Here is an 18,267-nt window from a genome sequence, read left to right as displayed (position 1 = left end):
AAGTAGCGCGCTTGTGCAAGAAGGGAAAGTAGTTGCTTTTGCATGCAGACCACTTACGGACACTGAGAAGCGTTATGCAAATATTGAGCGCGAGATGCTTGCTGTTGTTGCTGCCTGTGAGAGATTTCACTCTTATCAATTTGGTAAGAGGTCAGTGGAGTCAGAACATAACTCCCTTGAGAAAATTAATTTAAAGAATCTTACAGCTGCTCCCCCAAGACTCCAGAGGATGTTGCTGCGAATACAAGGGTATGACTTAACAGTTAAGTACAAACCTGGCGCAGCCATGCTTCTTGCTGACCCATTAATATTGTCGAGGCTGAATCTCCTACCAAGTGAAGGATCATTAGACCTACAGACATTGTGCCTAGTGTGATTCTCTGCTGCCAAGTTGGACAATAGAGAGCTTTACATTCTAGCACGAGAACGACTACGAATACGAAAATTTCTCATAGAACAACAGTGAGCGCACGCAAACCAGCGTCATTTTGGCTGGAAAAACGTTATACCGTCGTCATTCAGTTTAGGACGAAGTTTTGCAAAAATGCACCCTGCTAGCAGAGCCTTTCTTTTGCTTGCTCGATTTTGGCGTTCTCGAGAAAGGCTCTGCATGAATCGAGTAAGATCTTTATTGAATATGCGCTGCATGTTGCCAGGATACAGTCTCGAACCCAAGCCTAATATGCCAGATCTCGCCGCCATCTTGGTTTTTCATGGTACAGCGGGCTCAATTATAACCATCGGTTTTGTCACTGAACGGACGCTCGCACTGGAATAACCGGTTTGACGAGAGAAAACAAGATTGACTAGTCCAGAAGCTCGGGCTGCGGCGGCTTCAAAGAGTTGACGCGATTCGGGCAGAGCCTACTTTTCTCCTCCTCAGTGAAGAAAAAGACAAAAGGAGGCTCTGCTCGCAGGGTGGCAAAAATGTCGTCGTGTCAAAGAAGTCAACAACACCGTAGCAGTTTTGGAGTTTTTCGATCAGAGAAAAAGGCTCAGTTAACAGCAATAAGAATAACTGAGCAACCTATACTGCTAACAAAGAGTAAGATTAATCGTCAGGGTTTTAAATTTCTATGTATTTTTGCTCAAAAACTGGCAGTCAAATCTCGTACTCGTCCTCGTCCTCGTCACTGGAATCTAAAGCTCTCTATTCTTAAGCAAGACTTGACATCCGACCCTGAACTCTCATCCCTGCGGGAAATCATCTACTCTGGTTGGCCAAAGAAAGAGAAACAGGTTCCAGCCCAACTGAGGATATACTGGCCTTATCGGGATGAACTGTTTATTTAGAATGGTCTTATTCTCAAGGGCCAACGCGTGATTATCCCAGAGTCACAAAGAGGTGACAACATAGAAAAGATACATCAAGCTCACCAAGTTGTGGAATTGTGTTAACTACGAGCAAGGTCAAGTGTATATTGGCCAAACATTAATAAGGATACAAACAGCGGTTACAAACATTTTCATTTTATACTTGACGTTTCGTATGTTGCAGCATACATCATCAGAAGTGACGGTTAAAACTGTTTTAAAAACTAGAGCGAGGAACTGGTGACTAGTTAACTAGTCACCAGTTCCTCGCTCTAGTTTTTAAAATTCTGTGTAACAGTTTTAACCGTCACTTCTGATGATGTATGCTGCAACATACGAAACGTCAAGTATAAAATGAAAATGTTTGTAACCGCTGTTTGTTTTCTTTTCCTGTTGAAATTGAAATGGCCAAAGGACAAAAGTATTTATTAATAAGGATATTGAGGTCAGGGTGCAGAAATGTGAAATCTGTCAAGAAAGCCAAAATTCACAGGCCAAGGACACCCTGGAACAACACGAAATACCCACTAGACCGTGGCAGATTGTTGGAACTGCTCTGTTTTCATGGAACGGGGATGAATACCTACTGTGTGACTATTACTCCAAATTTCCCATAATCAAGAAGATACCAAGTGGACAGTCCACGGGACAAATGATTGTCGAGCTTACAAAGTGCGTGATGTCTGGGCCCCCAATATAGCTCTCACAGCTATAAGCGGTTCTCCGAAGAATGGGGTTTTCAGCACATAACGTTGAGTCTGAGATACCCACAATCTAATGGGTTCATTGAACGACAAGTTCAAACATGGCTATCCACCAGTTAAAATTTGTTCCAGTTCATGCTATTACTTGTTTTTGCCTGGTACAGTAAATTTTTATTTTCAATGACTGTACAAGACTTTCTCACTTTGTAAAAAATAATTATTCATCGTTGAGTTAAGAAATGACTACCGTCGGGGACTTTTATATCTCTTGTCCTATCGTCACCTATGTTTTGTTTTTAAAGAGGAGGGATGGTATGATATGCTGGGATAAAGGACTGGAACTAGTGTTGATGTCTTTTTTTTTCCCAGTTCGCCATCTTGTACATTGGCTAAGATACTCTTTGATTTAAAACGTAGTGTTATCACGTCCGTGTGGTCTTTCTACAATGTGAAATGGTTCAGCCCGATTTAAAGAAGCGGAAAAACACTTTCATTATGGACGGCAAATATCCGAAGCATGCACGAAGCATATGTCGGTAGCCATAAGCTACTGAGCACGTACGCATGACCAGTTATCCAGTAACGAAACTCTACAGCGAAAAAAATTAACGCATCATTTGTGCCAACATTTTTCTTTGAGATGCAGTCTCTCATTTCGTTTCTTTCTTTTGGAAAATATCTACAGAACTCGAGACGTGATCTTCTGTTCACGGGGCAGCTCTTTGTTTACTCAACAAATACCTCTTGCGCAAGTGAAACAAAAATGTGAAAAACATGTAATTGTGCACGTTTAAGATGGCTCTGCTGCAGTAATCATCTATCTGTTCTCATCTGTATGTGACCTTCATATCCTGGTCTCAGCTATCTCGGCAAATTCGTTTCCTCAGTTTGGAAAGGACGGTGTTTAAAATTTTACTGCGTAAAACCACTTGGCAACATGGTGCCCTCTTTAAACTTTGAACAGTAGTTTGTAACAGTAATCATTTTCTTTTATTAGTAATTCAATCCACTCGACAACGCCACATTCCTAACTGGCGCAAGGAAATGCCCCAGAACTGACAGTTTGCTAGAAATGACTATTCCTGTTACTATCAAAACAAGAAAATGTGAATAAAAAGAAAATGATCATCTAAAGAAAAAGCGAAAATATGGGAGACGATTCTGTCTTGTCAGTGCAAAAGGAACTTATCATGGCTTCTAATTTGGAGGGGAAATTCTTGATATTCGGAAGTAGTCCTTCCACAACTTGACAGCACGAAGTAAAAGCAAAGGCGACCTTTTTTGCCATATTGGTAAAGACTTCTTTTGGAGATAAGAAATAAATATACCGTAGAATTACGATCTTCAAATTTGCTGATTTGCATGATATTCTTCTTGGTTTTGAAACTTGTTGGTACAAAGGCTATATATACGAGACACTTCATAGCCCTTAATCACACGGCGGCCATGTTGAGTCCCGAGGGATTGAAAAACTTTTGTTTTTGCGCACCGAAACTCGTTTCCAAACATTTCAACTCGAGGCTCGGGGTACGAAATCTATTGTCTTTAGCCAATGTGGCTGCCGCGCGAATAAAGTCCATTAATTAATAAAAAGAGTCCCCGAAAAAAACCTTCTGACTATAAGAAGATCATACACAATCAGATGCCTAGTCCCTCACTTAATTTACCATAACCATGACCGCTGACCGGGAAAATTCCTCAATCGAGTACGGAAACCTTGTGGTTCCATTATTCTCTCCTTTCTGAACGTTTTCGTGCTTTTTGGAACGTCGATCTTTTTCCATCCCAGAAATTGCTCAGAATGATGAACAAGGACTAGGTACATGTAGAAGACGTGCCCAAGCTCTTCGTAATATGGACAAATTTGGGCTGCTGTTGGACAATAATAGATTTGTGCTGAACTACACCGATGGTTCTTGTAATCCGCTGCATGTCTCTAAGAAAGCAATAAAACTAAGCTCTTCCTTCCTTTTGCGCTCACATGACAATACACAAAATGAGCGCGGCGACATTCAGTCTGCCGGGAGCTCAGCGCCGGATCTTTATAATTGATCTGTTGGATCAAAAATTCTTAAACATTCACTGTAAATACACCGAACTATTTTTCAAGTGGGATATAATGATTGAAATCAAGATAATCTGAACTAACCACACCTTATCACACTCCAGAGATCTTGAATCTTTGTCTGAAGGAGGGATCGTCGAAAATAACTGCCTCTAAAATGAGAATATCTGATTGAAGAAAAGAACAGAACAGAACAGAAAAGAAAAAAAAAGAAAATAGGAAAATTGAGTGCGTTTCCTTCCAAAGTTATTTTCAGACTTCTCTGGAATCGAGAGCAACGATTTAACAACGCGACAATCGCAGGAAGATGAAAATTGAGCATTTGAAAGCTGCTGCGGCCAACTGAGGGTAAAGTTATTCGGTTTACCTTATACAAGAATTATTACCATTAGAACACAAAAATAAAAGCTGTGTCAGTTTTTCAATAAACTCAGTTCAGGCTCTCAATTTGTGTTGAAGTGACATTTTGCGTATGATTCACCAAAAACGCATTAGAAAAAGCGGGCTTCGTCTAACACTGACTAATGGATGTTACTTACAAACCCTCATTTGTTTGTCTAAAAATGCATTTCCTTCCTGATCTTATCTGACAGTGCACTACGGATGGATTTTTATCAATCCGTTGTTTTTGGAGTTTAAGTTGCCTGAGCATCAATAATTTAAATTTAGCTTGCTCTTATTTTGCTAGTGAAGAATTGCAAGCTCTTCTGCCGAAAAAATCATGTTAGAGCGTGATGATCCCCGAAAAAAGGAAGTTTCTTTCTCCCGGGTTTATGAATCATTCAGCAAATCTTAACGAATTCAACTGATTGACCAAGTCATGAGGACCATTCAATCAAATTTAAGATGGAAAGAATGGTTGCAGGAAAGGTCTAGCAGTCCTTTTATGTCCGAACGGTCTCTACCTATCTCCTGCTAAATAGCTGAAACCACAGTTCTAAAACTGCAGCTTTTAAATTTATACATTGGTTCTTGATTGATGGCATTTTTCAAGTTTCGGCCCAGTATATTTCGTTAACTAAACTTCCCTGAACTAAAACAGATCATCAAACTGTTGTTTTCCTCATTTTAGACTTTCTTTCAGTGTAATGACTTGTCAAACATGGCAAATTAAAGCTGGGCGACATGAAATACATGTAAGCGTCTCCTCTTTTATTGCTTGTCGATCTTTGTGGGATATATTTGTGCATCCAAATCTAAGAGACACAATAAGTGAATAACATAAACACGGGAATTAATCGATTTCTTTACCAAGACTACCAAGGATCACGCATTTGTATCCGTCATATAGCAAAACAAACACTGACGTATAGAAAAACTTGCTTATGCCTCTTGGATCAGTCAAACTGAGGAGTGCAACTTTTAACGCGGTTTAAAACGCTGTTTCAAAATCATGTGTCTCAAAAGCTTTAGAATTCAAAGACCATGACTGCTGTTTCATGTTAACAAAATGCTAGTCGCTACAATTAACTGGCTCCTGCCAATCAGGGCTTGCTACGACCTTGATGTTGCTAAATTAATATTTACAGTATTCATTGAGGGTACGTTTCCTTATTGAAGTCGTCAATGATAATGATGGCTGTGGCAGTGGCCGTAGCAACGGGAACTGAACTCGTCAGGCACAGAAGCCTGTACCCATAGGAGCAGTTAAACATCATGAGGGTCTGGATCTTGATATATATTGGAATTAGTAATGAACTTAATTGGTCGTATTCTGAAAATAACAATTTTGTTGTCAGTTGAATTATTTAGCGCTTCTGTCAAGGAAGGAGAAGAGGGAGGAATTCTTGCAACTACTACGTGACAACAAATTTCCAACGGAAGGGAGCTAAGCTCTGGAAGCAAAGACTCAGTCCACCAGTGACAATCATTACAGTCTCAGCTTGTTTTGTTATGACCATTTCTGTTTTTTTGCTACTGAGACAAGGAAAGACACTGACCATGCCCGAATTCAGTTAATTGTTTGATTTCACGAGTTATTGAAAGGAGCCGACACCGAGAATCCATGTCAAACAAATTAAAGCAGGATTTCCAATACGTAGAAAATATTCCAGCTTCCTTCCTAAATGGCAGGAAAAATGAATGATATTACTAAAGAAGGAGAAGAAAAGATCAGTTCTTGGTTAAAGTCACGAACCCCTCTATCACAAGCCCCTAATACAACTGATAGGGCGCAAACGTGAATTTTTGGATGATCTGTAGATTGGGGCTTACCAATGCGTGGGAGGGAAAATGAGGCATGAACGAATATGCGGTGTTATGGAGCGGAAAGGAAAATATCGAATCATAATTTGGGATAAACGCTCCTGATACCGGCTCTTTTTCTTCAGGTACTGAGTTCTAAAAGCCGGTTGATTGAAAATGTCATTTTGCACGATAATACTCAAAGTAAATAGGACGAAATACACATACCCATTGCTTTTTTCAAAGAACATGTTTTCATTTACCTTAATTTTGCTTCGTTACTTGATTTATCTCTCCAGATTGTAAGACTCAAGGGATGGTAAAAAAGGAAACTGAAATAATCATTAAGTTCAGAGCTTAAATCATGCAAATGTTTAAGGATCGCTACCTCATCGACCTTCTCGTAGCTTAACTTCAAATTAGTTTATAAATGAACAAGATATTGATTAAGGGCGTAAGTTATTAGTTCTTTTGCCTCGTACTGTAGCCTAAGTTATGACCACTCCCTTCCTTAAACGGAAGCGCGACCTCTAACTCCCTGCTTTTGCCTTGTGTATGCATATTTTATTCACACAACGCTTTTGACATGATCTTATCAAGTGTTTACTGAATTGTAAAAAAAAAAAAGAACACGTTCAACTGATTGTGGAAGCCTACACATAACTAAAGCCTCCAGTATAAATGCCTTATTGACTGAGAAGTAATGAAAGAGGTCGCAATATAAGGGCTTTTTAGTAGTGAATCTAGAAATCGAAAGAGAATATTGCCTCACTTTAGTAACTTTATGGCACAGACCACATCCTGTTGCATCCCGCGGCTTTTCCGCTGAATATTGATTATCAAATCACCAAATGTGTTACCAATCTAACCATTTTTTAGCGAAAAAAAAAATGGAAAAAAAAAACCAGCGAAAAAGGCTTCTGTTTTAGTTCCACAAAACGGCAGTTTAATTGAATAAGAGGTAGAAAAGTATACTCTTCCGGGAGGCAACCTACTCAGTGACGTTTTCCGGTCGCTTTTGAGCTTTCTTGCATTATTTCTGCCCAAGGTGGTTTAAAACAAAACACCGAGATCGGCCAGTCATAGGAGACCCATTCAGGACTACAAACGTCGAACTTAAAATAGCGTAGACTATTCCTATAAATTGTTTTATACTCATTAGCTGATGCTAGAGGATGCTAAATTGAATGTGCGGATTCATCTAAGATCGAAAGAAAAAGACGGTGACAAGATAGCAGTGAAGCCTTGCATGCAAGACCTAAAATGGAGACAGCATAAACGAAGGTCTTTCTCCGCAGTTTGTATTTTACCCTTGACCCTGCCGTCTGCAGTTTAAATTTCATAGTGTTCGCTCAAAAAACCATCAAATTTTATCATTATGAATCAACGTTTGTATTTTACTTCCGCTCTTGCCTTTTGCTTCTGAACTCGCCAGGGATGACGTGCAAGTTTCTTTCAGGTCGCGTCAATTTACTACAAACATGTATAAATGTTATACGTGAGCGAACCTCACTATTACTTTTTACTCTTTGTAACACTGTCCTGTCAACTAGAATTGTTTTTTTTTTAAACTTCAACAGCTAGTTTGGGTACGGCAGCTAATTCTCCAAACAAACACCTGACCAAGCGATGCAGCGAATTACTACATGCTGAGGGCGGTAGAAAAATGAACGACCATTGGTTGTAATGCAACTAGTTTTTTTGAAGTCTAGTTGCCTCCAACAAAACATATATTTAGATTTTTATAAAGGTGATATTGTTCAAGACAATTATTATTAAGTTTTGCTCGAAAGCTGCCAAGTCTCTCCTTCCGTTGGTTTATCTCATACTGACCGAACCGACACGCAAATAGAAAAAGACTTGTTCGAAACTAAGTTTTCGATTTTTTTCAGAAGGAAAGTTATTATGGCTGCTTCGAAAAGAGGAGAACTTACATTAAAAGTAAAACAAAAAAAATTGCAGTGACCTTCAATGATGTCTTCTGGTGTTTATCAACCTTCCAGAAAAACAATGTTTTTAACCCATCGATTTTTCAATTATCGCGGTGTGATAAGCTAAATTTCTCCAAAAATGAAGATTATCCGTTCGTTTGAATTTCTTCTTGTCCGTGTTCAGGACAGATGCTCCACTTTCAATCACACTAGACACCATAGCTTTAATTTAATACATAAGAGGTATATGTTAATGCAAAAAATGCTTGTAACTCCAGCAACAATATCACGTGTACGCAGTGTTCAAGGTTCGTGTCGGCAGCAAATATCAGTCTCTAATTCTTGTGCTATCGTTTCGACATTAATAAAGTGTAAGCGGAAGTGTTGGGAATAAACTGACCACTAAGGCTTCAGCATAGAAATAGACACCTCCCATTTCCGTTTCCGTCTAAAATAGTGATAAGAAAATGTCAGCAGAACATCACAAGAATCCTACTTTTTCTTACTCATAGCCTTCGATGAAACGACTCGAATAAGTAAAAGCCAGTATGCCTGAAGACTTAAGCAAAGTAGGGTTGATCTGGGTTTTCAGTGTGGACAGTATTATTTAACTTGAATCATGATGACAACACTCACGTCCTTAGCACCGGACTTACGATTTATCAAGCAGAATGATGATACGTTCGAAGTGATGCAAGACTGAAACGGAAAGCAAAGCGTGCAAAGGAAACATTGTTGGAGGGCTTGAAAAACCAAACTACCACGCGGAGAAACGTATCCTGAAACACCCATCTTTATTGAGTTCCTCTGTGAATGTTCCGCATATCTTTAACCTGAAGTAAGGAGTCTTTCAAACATTAGTCACAACAAACTTAAATAAAGCGATGAATGAGTTCATAAATTATAGTTCTTCGTGCGTGTAATAATTTAACGAAACAATTTTTACAAGGCTGCTCATTTGGAAGGGGCAATTTTCACTGAGTCAAATATTGGAATACAATGAATATTTGATAGTGTTAAAAAAATCAAGAGGATATTCCTGTCGACGTCTCGATCAGTCATCCTACTTTGTAAATAAAAATTCATCAACTCTGATTTCAATAGTGATCACAAATAAAAATGATATGGAAACACAGAGGCTGTCATCAAGATGTAACATAACACAAGAACAGATAACGTTCCTCACTAAAGAGTTGAATCGCATAAGAAGAAATCTGTGGCAAATCATATTTCACCAGTCAAATAAAACATATATTTGTATCTAAGAACTTACAAAATAGGTCAGTCGATTTTACAAAAATTACTTCCTTGCTGACTTATGAAGTCAAAGTTCTTGATTTGAAGAAATAAATTGACTTGTACTATTTAGAGTTAAATTTGAAGTGTTTCTTGGCCCTTCCCTTGTTCTTTATAGTAGTTACAGCCTTTTTACAACCCACAGCGGGAAGATAACACCACATGCATGGTATAAACAGCGAAAGAAGAGCAAGAAAGCCCCATCGCGGCGCGCATGAGCTAATGGGACCCCCGCAAGAACAAGGTTCATTAGCCAACTGTCCCTCATCATAACTGTCTTTGGTACAATGATAAAAGATGCCCTTAACGCAACACATACAACTGGCATAGTCAATGAATTCATCTGCCTCCACACCACACAAAAGGGGCTCCTTTTTTTCGTTTGTCCATTGAAGACACGAGTCTCGCTCCGACCTCAATCTTTTTGTGTCCACAAGTGTTGAAGTTGGCCTTGATGAAGGAGAGCTCGGTTGACTCTCTACAAGACAAGTCTTAGTTTTTGCGAAATAACAATCGCTGTAGAGTCTTCGTTCGAAACTTGAAACTCTCGCAGTAACAGCTTTACATTTAAATTTCTCTGTCTGTGTCGACGACTGTGTCCGAAGGCTAGATAATTTTATAGGAGGAGCTTTGGCAATCGGTGAAAGTTCACAATATTCGTCGCCATCGTCAACTTTATCGGAAATACTTGTAGTTTTTGTCTTTGGTACAGAGGACACTCTGCAACTCGAAATCGTAGATTTTTTCGCTGAGTCTGTTAGTTTAACCGACACCTTTTGATGACTATTGTGTCGGCGTAGTTGTTTGTACACCTTCGGGTCGATGACTTTAAAACTCGACCCATGTCCAATCACGAAAGGGTAATAATCGTCCGCATCGCTCTCTTCTGTGATGGCTGTAGCAAAATTCGAATTTAAACTCGGCAATTTTTCGGCGAATGTGAAGTGTTCCCTGTCATTGATTCCATGCATAATTTTTCCCAGTAAATCCTGTTTCACATGAAGAAAGAGATTTGGTAAGTTAAAGCGCTCAAATTTGAGCCATACAATATGTGTTGTGCTTGAGGACCAATTCAAACTGAATGCGCCGGTAGCCGTGACTGTTGTTTAAATGGGCTAGCCTTGTTTAGCTTGCGTGGCACTTCCGATTGCCAGTTTCTGAAATTTAATGTTTCCTTTTATCAAAACTGCCAAATTGCCAAAACCACGGGGAACAGTTTTCCCGCGAATTTCCTCTGAACCTGAGCAGACAAGCCTTCGCTTCTGTGATGCGACGGGTCACCGCACCATTAGTAATACTGCCACTGCTTGGATATTTTCTCTCGGTGTTAAAATATAGACAACGAGCTGAGAATAATTTTCCTTCTGAACTCTTGCCTCCTTTTCCCAGATCCAGTTTCACCGGCAAAATACACCGCCAGAAACACAAAGAATTAACTATGACAAGGGAAAACTCTGAATTCCACAACCCAAACACTTTCGTTCTCACCTTTTGAAGTCCGTTGTTTTGAGTAATTTATATTTAGCCGAGTTAGATTATTCTCTATTGTAATTCAAGCTTTAAAATCCCTCAAGTGATAAACTTGTTTCAGCGGAAATGATGGTATGCCATGGCGGGACACTTAGTTCCGGTTCTACGAGTGAGCGATTACCGACTGACGTAGGCAGTGGCTTCTAATCTTGAAGCTCAAAGTAACCACACGATCAAAATAGAGAAGATAGGCCTAATAGCGAATAAAAAATAAAGATAAAAACGAGTTGAAAAGTTACCAGAGCCTAAACATAGAGCGCTGGATGTCATAAACAAAAGCTTAACAACCTCAAGTTTAATTTCCCGTTGAGAAAGATTAAAATGCAAATGCTGCACTACATAAACACTACACAAAAGAAACCCATTCAAAACGGAAGTCCACGCCTAGTCACTGATGACAAATGACAAGAGGCTTTTCAGCATCTTGTGCCCTGTATTATCTCTCATTGGTCGGCTTTGTGAAGGGCCACAAATCAACTTGATCACCCTTTGGGAAGAACGAGATTTGTTTTTCATCGACACGAATCCCTCGCGCTGTCAGTCATGACCACTTGTCGAAATAAGGATAAAAACGGAAAAAAGGTACAAATTAACTTGCTACAAAGGGTTTTCTATTTCTTTCAAGTGCGGCCCACGACTCGTTCAATAAATTAATATTTAGAGATTTTTTTTGTTTTGTTCAATTTAGTTGCCAGCGTTTGATTTTTGAGACAGTTCTTCTGTTTTTATTCGGGTCTGCAAATGCACGTTAAATTATCTTTCTAGATACGTGTACTTAACACGAAATGGTAACGTGTGGCAAGGTACTTCATGATTGTTTGGATTAGGTTGATACACCCGGCTGCAGAGAACAGAACGTCAACGTAAAATGAACGACAACTGATTTCGTGGTGTGCAAAGTTGGTGAACTTTCTACGACATCAAATTTTATTTTCTTAAATCGCTTCCTGTCTATTTACTAAGCTTTATTTTGCGTGGTTACAATTTTCCGTTAGTGGTTTAAACAAAAATCACAGGAAGGATAGAGGCGCCAAGATGGCTTCGAGAACACCAGACATCACCACAACATGATCAGTCACAACATTGCTAAAGACTGATTAAAATATGCTTTAATGGCCAAAAGTTCATTATTTCCTGTTTAACGGATCAAAGTTCCTTTGTATTACGTCCGTGTCCTAGAGTCTTCTTTACTGAACCAGTATCGCATATCAGTAAATGCTAAAGAGTTCTATTTTGATTGGCATTAATTGCCCCACACGCTAATTGTGTCTAATTAATTCCTCTAAAAGTCCGCTTTCTCTTCGCACTCAACAGATATTTCCAGCTCTTTTCTTTTTTATTTTACTTTCATCAATAACTCAGTCTGACTTGGCTAGCTGGCACTTGCCAAGATGATTTGTTGCGAGAAAAATTAAACTGATGAAGTAATCCATAAAGATTGCGAGTCAAACAAAATTTCCCGGCCACAGTTTCAACAACTGGTTGCATAGTCAACCCTGGCATATGACCCTGGGTTGAAGGGATTGGCAGAAGTCGATCATTTTACTTCTGAGTTTGAAAAGGGTTAAATGAAATTCCGAAAGGTTTTGACGACATTCAAGATAAGAATGAATGTCTCACAAGTTCAGTGCCTTGAGATCATCAACCATTTTCAGAACAGCATTTACATAACCGTGTGGCATGAAAATCTCAAAGAGAAAGGGGTAAATTAGTCCAATCCTTGCCGTTTCAAAACTAAAGTTAAATGACCCTGATAAGCAACCCAGTTCTCCCCTGAAAATCATACAACCATCTCTCGCCAGCTCCCGGCGCCGGCGGCGAAGTTCGATGTGACTTACGGCCGTTATTGCGCTGCAAAAAGAAGAGATACTACGCTATACAGACAGGCGAAGGTGCTTTCCGTACCCAGTTGTAAAAAATGTGTGGAGATTTTGCCAACCTAAACGTTCCATAGAATTTTATTGAGCAAGGGTTGTGAAACTGAGCCTACGGCCTACGGCCTACGGTTTGAGAGTGACACCCCGAGTGAGTTTTTCACCGTTATCATTTGGCGAGCAAACTCTCCCGATTGCTGGACAAGGAGGCTGAGAGTTCAATAACTATACTTCGATGATCGAAATACAATGGAATGAAGTTTTCCTCGAAAGCAGCATTGCCGCTCCCTGATTCATAACTAGACGTTTTGTTGAAGCCGAAGCAGGAATATCGAGAATCCAGGAAGGAAATCTGAACCGCGTTCAAAAGTTAGTAAACAACTTGAGAAAGTGCTGTATTCTGCCCATGTAAACCATGTGAGCGTTAGCCCCATTAAATAGAATTGGGCCCACACAAGGACAGAGATAAACTCTGGCCAGGGTGGGATTTGAACCCACGACCTCAGTTCGAGTTAGATCGTCGCTGCGCTACCGACTGAGCCACAAGGTCAGACGGGAGCAGGTCCGAGTCGTGGGAATTTGAATTAAGATATCAATTTCACGGCAAGGAGTATATACAACTGAGTACAAGGAAGGGTTAAGTTTTTGCAAACGTTGGCCGTGTGGCACTAATATTTCAACAGAAAATCATCGCGAGCCATTTTTACTTTAGCTCCAAACGTGGGTGAATTTGGACAAGCAAATAGTTGCTTTGAAGTAAGTATATTTTATATTTTCTCAGTAAGAGGCTAAAGCAGCCAGTTTACCGGCTCCGATCGGCTATGGTTTGATCAGTACACTGTAGAAGGTTTTCCCGATGAATGGATGGCCCTCGCTTCAGTGACGTGTCAGCTACTGAGTCAGATGCCTACTGTACTTGGTGAATTCCAAAGTAAATTTCACTCGAAAAACCGATGTCGTATTCATCGCTTCGTGATTCATGCGATATCAGTTTTTAGCGTAAAATGTACCGTGGAATTCACTAGTTAGGCAATGAAGTTTTCCATAGAAGAAGGCAATGAAAGTGATTTAATTATAAAGCAGCATCCGGAAACATCAAAACGCGGACAATTAGAAACCTTTTATTTTTATTAACCCTACAGGCAGTAAGAATAAATAGCCAGGGAGCTCCGCTTTTAGGCTTGGCTAAATCCATATTAAATCAGTTCTGAGGAGGAAGCAAGGATGAGGAGCAAGGATGGCACAGTCGGTTAGTGCGCGGCCTTGGTGCCAGAGGTCCTGAGTTCGATTCCCGGGTCTCGCATCCTTGTTCCGACTTTCTTCCTTTCCGTGTAGCTAGTAGCTTTAAATACCCGTAAAACGGAGCACTGATGGAGAGGGGGGAGTAAAATGAGCGTACCGTCGACCTCAGGTTTGTCAGTTATTAAAAGTTACTGTTACGAGTTATCGACGTTAAATAAGGTCTACTTTACTTTACTTTACTAAGCACTGAGGCCCTAGTGGGTGGGGTTCGTACGGGATATAGATCTGTGCACGGAAGCTTGCTAACCGTGACAAACTGGCTAGTGTATACCGATTGGTAGACGATTCAGCCGGACAACTGACTGTCTCCTCTCAAGATGTATTCAACGCCCTATGGACCTCAAGCTGTCTCAGGGAAAAGTTCTTTTCTTTACTTGATGAGTTTACATAATTTTAAGTCTAATTTAGAGTCACTATTGCAAAGCGTCAAAGGTCGTGGAAACGGACATCATGACCGCGTCTCAGTCAAATCTCAGGTACATAATACTTCGGCTTGGTGATTTTAGACGTTAGGTTAACGCACAGAAATTAAAGCTGGCTCACGCTGCAGCATCCAGAGAATGCCTGTCAATAAATTAATGAATAAATACTTTTTTATGCTGTTTCCAAACTAAGGAGTTGTTTGTATGGAAGAAGTGCAGCGAGCCAATTTCTTTTACCTTTCATCCTCCATGTCAACCAATCGCCCTTTCTTTTACGAAGCCCCCAAATTTTGTTGCTTTTAAATCCGCCGGACACTGAAGTTAACTTTTGTTCCCCTTTAATTGGATAATTATTGAAGCGTGCCTTTACATTGAAAAAATAGTGACCTGCTCAAAATGGTAATAACGATTTCTTTCAAATTGTCATATGAAAGGATATAAAACGATTTCCATTTGGCCAAAATGTTAGCCTGCAGACGCAGACGTATTTCCGGCGGTCGTTTCTCTTCCCCGAAAAGTAGCGTCTGCGAAACCGAGTTGCAAAACGATTTCTACTTTTCGGGGGAGAAAAACGACCGCCGGAAATACGTCTGCGTTCGCAGGCTACCAAAATGTCGGAAAGTGTAATACACGACCAGACTCATGTTACACAACCAGTTGCACCTTAAGGGGCTAGGTCACGCAATTTTAGGCAATTTCAGCATTGATCAAATGGTCATAGAATTAACTGAAATAACAAAATAACAGCTCAAAACTATAGAAGAACTCAAACAAAACACAGGAAAGCTAAGAAGGGACAAGGATGGACAAAACTGGGGAGGATTGAAATGGATTGCATTTGGGTGAATTTGAAAAACGTCGGGCCACCTTTTTTCAAATTTACATCAGTTTATATCACAATGGCATTTAAACAGCTGGAAAATCATTCTCAGTTGTTATGAGGCCGTGATTTTGGAAATGAAAGACTCTTGCTCTGCCAATTTGACGTTTAGAGCTCATAACTAACAAAATTAAACAAAATTACCTAAAATAGCGTGACCTAGCCCCTTTAAGGGTTACTGCTACCTTTTGAGGTGCCGTCCGGGAAATCTTTTGTAAGCGCGTTATTTTCGGTAAAACTCCAGCAAACTATATATCACCGAAAAGGCAATAAAATGAAGAATCCGAATATATGAACATTTTAAGTTTGTTATGGCTTTCTTTAGCGCGCGCGAAGATTCAAACTCAAAACCATACATTTTCACTTTGCTGTACTATATCAATCTGCACTTTATAGCCTATTAAGTGTTTATCCGAGAAAATAAACTTTGAATCGAAGTTGACCAATAGGAAACTTTCCGTTTCGCGACACACATAGACGCGTCAAAGTAAAAATATTTCGAAATTTTTAAAAGCCCGACACACTTTCGTGCACCAATATCCGACGATCATTTCGTAAAAATCCGACAAATCTACATATCCTATAAATTCATTTAAAGAGGAGCTATTCCTGGAAAAATAAACGCCAAGTTTTCGGGCAGAAAAGATTTTATACGTTTCCACACCTTGTCAATGCGGGTGTGAATGCGGTGCCAACGACCAATGAAAATCGAACTTATCACAAACAGTAATGGATGTAAATTTTTCTATTTGAAGAAGCAAGTTTTATTAGACAAAGAAAAATAATTTGCTCATTTTTAATCTTCTCAACTGAAGCATTTCCATATAATTACTTTCTGTTGAATATTGTTATTAGGTAATATTAAATGATTCTAAAGAATGACATTCCGAAAACATGTAGCTATACAAGAATGATTTTGTATAGCTTACAACATTTTAAGGCTTTGCAGCTTCATATTAGAACTATTACTGCAATAACCACAATGTAAATGTAAATACATTCTGTAAATGTAAACACGACACTTTTTTGAGGAAAAAAAAATCTTGCAGAGAAATGAGGAGAGAAAAAAAATATCCTGCAGAGCATTTAGGAGGAAAAAAAATATCCTGCCCACCAAGGTTGCTGGAAAAAAAAAACACTTGCTGACCAGAAATCACCCCCAGCAGTAACCAGTAACCTTAATCAAACCATGAGGTGTCTTAGATTGGTCGTTTTGCTCACATGATGGAGTATTTACAATCCACAGTGCACCAATTTCAATACTCTTTAATTCCTTTCTGAGAAGTGGCTGATGACTGTCTTCCTATTGCCCTGAATGGAGCGGCTTAGGCTTAGTGACAAAAAGGCGGTAAAGTAAGACCGATGGACCCGCAGGACTCGATTGCGCGACGGCAATCATGACAATCATATCTTCACATGATAAGACAAATGCTGGGTTAACTAATATCCAAGGTGAGGGCTGGGAGGGGGGGGGGGGGGGGTGGATTAACTGAGCTTTTAATCAAGTCTTATAGTCGTGTTGTCTTCAAAGTCATCATGGACCTTAAGCAACGACGACGACAACGGCTAAGAGAAAGTCGTCTGAAAATATTACTTCCCGTTATTTTGTCATAATTTAGCGACTACTCCAATTCAGTGTGAGTCCACCTTCCAAGAATAAAATTGGTGAGAACGGCGTGGATACTGATTGAGAGAGAAAATTGAAAATTCGTCGTCAGGTGCTCGCGTCCTCCACATGATCTCAAATTTGATCATTTCACATCGTTGTCAAGACGAGAACGGCAAAGAAATGTATCAAAATATAAAAAGGACGTGCAGGCCGTGCAGAGCTATTGTTTTTGCTAATTAAACCTATCGTTTTGTGGCGTTCTCGTACTCGCCGTCGTTGTCCTTGTCCCTATTCATTCTAACCCACCGTTACCCACGGTCATTTAAACAAAAAAAAAAAACCATACTGGTTTGTCCGCTAGAACAGCCCGCACGTGGATGCCAAATGTTACCGTCCATTACTGTAGACCCTTGGTACAGTCATCCCCGATTGCTGCATGTCCACTTTCGGTAGGCCTGTCGCTAAGTAGGGAGCTTAAGCACTCGCGTTTTTGAAACGCGGACGGCAACCGGAAGAGAAAATTTCGCGTGCCAGGACAGTGGTGTCCCTTAGATTTTTATACTTATTATCTCTAAAGGAGAAATAACACTTAGCAATATAAATGTGGTTGAAAAGGCCGCTGCCTTGATTGGGTTACATTGCAACACGAACAAGACGGAGTACGTCAACACTGGTGAAAACTATAGAGACCTGAAATCCCTGTCTGGAGTAAACCTCAAACGAGTTGAAGATTTCAAATATCTAGGATCATGGATAATGGGACTCAGAGAAGGACTTTAAATCGAGGAAAGCATTAGCCTGGGTAGCCTGTAACAAGCTTGAGAAAGTTTGGCACTCGACCCTGCCAAATGACACCAAATCTACATGTTCCCTATTAGAGCCCATTCTTATCTACGGATCAGAAACCTGGACACTAACACAGAAAAAAAAGAAACGACTGGATGGAACTTATACAAACCTCCTCCGTAGGGTGCAAAATATCCACTGGAACGAGCACCCTACAAAGGAAAGAATTTACGGGAAACTACCACCCGATTTCAGACACCCTCAGGCGCAGGCGCCTCCTATTCGCCGGACATTGCCTGAGGGCAGAGGATGAAATTATTTCATCGCTCCTCCTGTGGAAAAAAACATCCCGATCCCAAGTCGTAGAATG

At 40.0% G+C, this 18,267-nt stretch overlaps 1 protein-coding gene, 1 long non-coding RNA gene and 1 pseudogene across 2 annotated transcripts; all 3 read right to left on the bottom strand.

Moving 5' to 3' along the window:
* Positions 1-1,624: 1,624 nt before the first annotated feature.
* LOC138007123 (uncharacterized) lies at positions 1,625-6,708 on the bottom strand. Its single transcript, XR_011124003.1, has 3 exons — positions 6,531-6,708; positions 4,173-4,250; positions 1,625-3,954 (listed from the first exon to the last, which is right to left on the bottom strand). It is a non-coding gene; the product is annotated as an uncharacterized lncRNA (long non-coding RNA).
* Positions 6,709-8,975: 2,267 nt separating this feature from the next.
* LOC138007122 (protein sprouty homolog 2-like) lies at positions 8,976-11,043 on the bottom strand. Its single transcript, XM_068853866.1, has one exon. The coding sequence runs from the start codon at positions 10,463-10,465 to the stop codon at positions 9,560-9,562; it is 906 nt and encodes a 301-aa protein (XP_068709967.1). The 5' UTR covers positions 10,466-11,043; the 3' UTR covers positions 8,976-9,559.
* Positions 11,044-17,031: 5,988 nt separating this feature from the next.
* Positions 17,032-18,267, bottom strand: part of LOC138005350 (uncharacterized) — an 8,099-nt pseudogene continuing 6,863 nt past the window's right edge.

Source organism: Montipora foliosa, chromosome 6 (genome assembly GCF_036669935.1).
Source record: "Montipora foliosa isolate CH-2021 chromosome 6, ASM3666993v2, whole genome shotgun sequence".
Classification (NCBI taxonomy): Eukaryota; Metazoa; Cnidaria; class Anthozoa; order Scleractinia; family Acroporidae; genus Montipora; species Montipora foliosa.
This window is presented reverse-complemented; position numbering and strand designations above follow the sequence as displayed.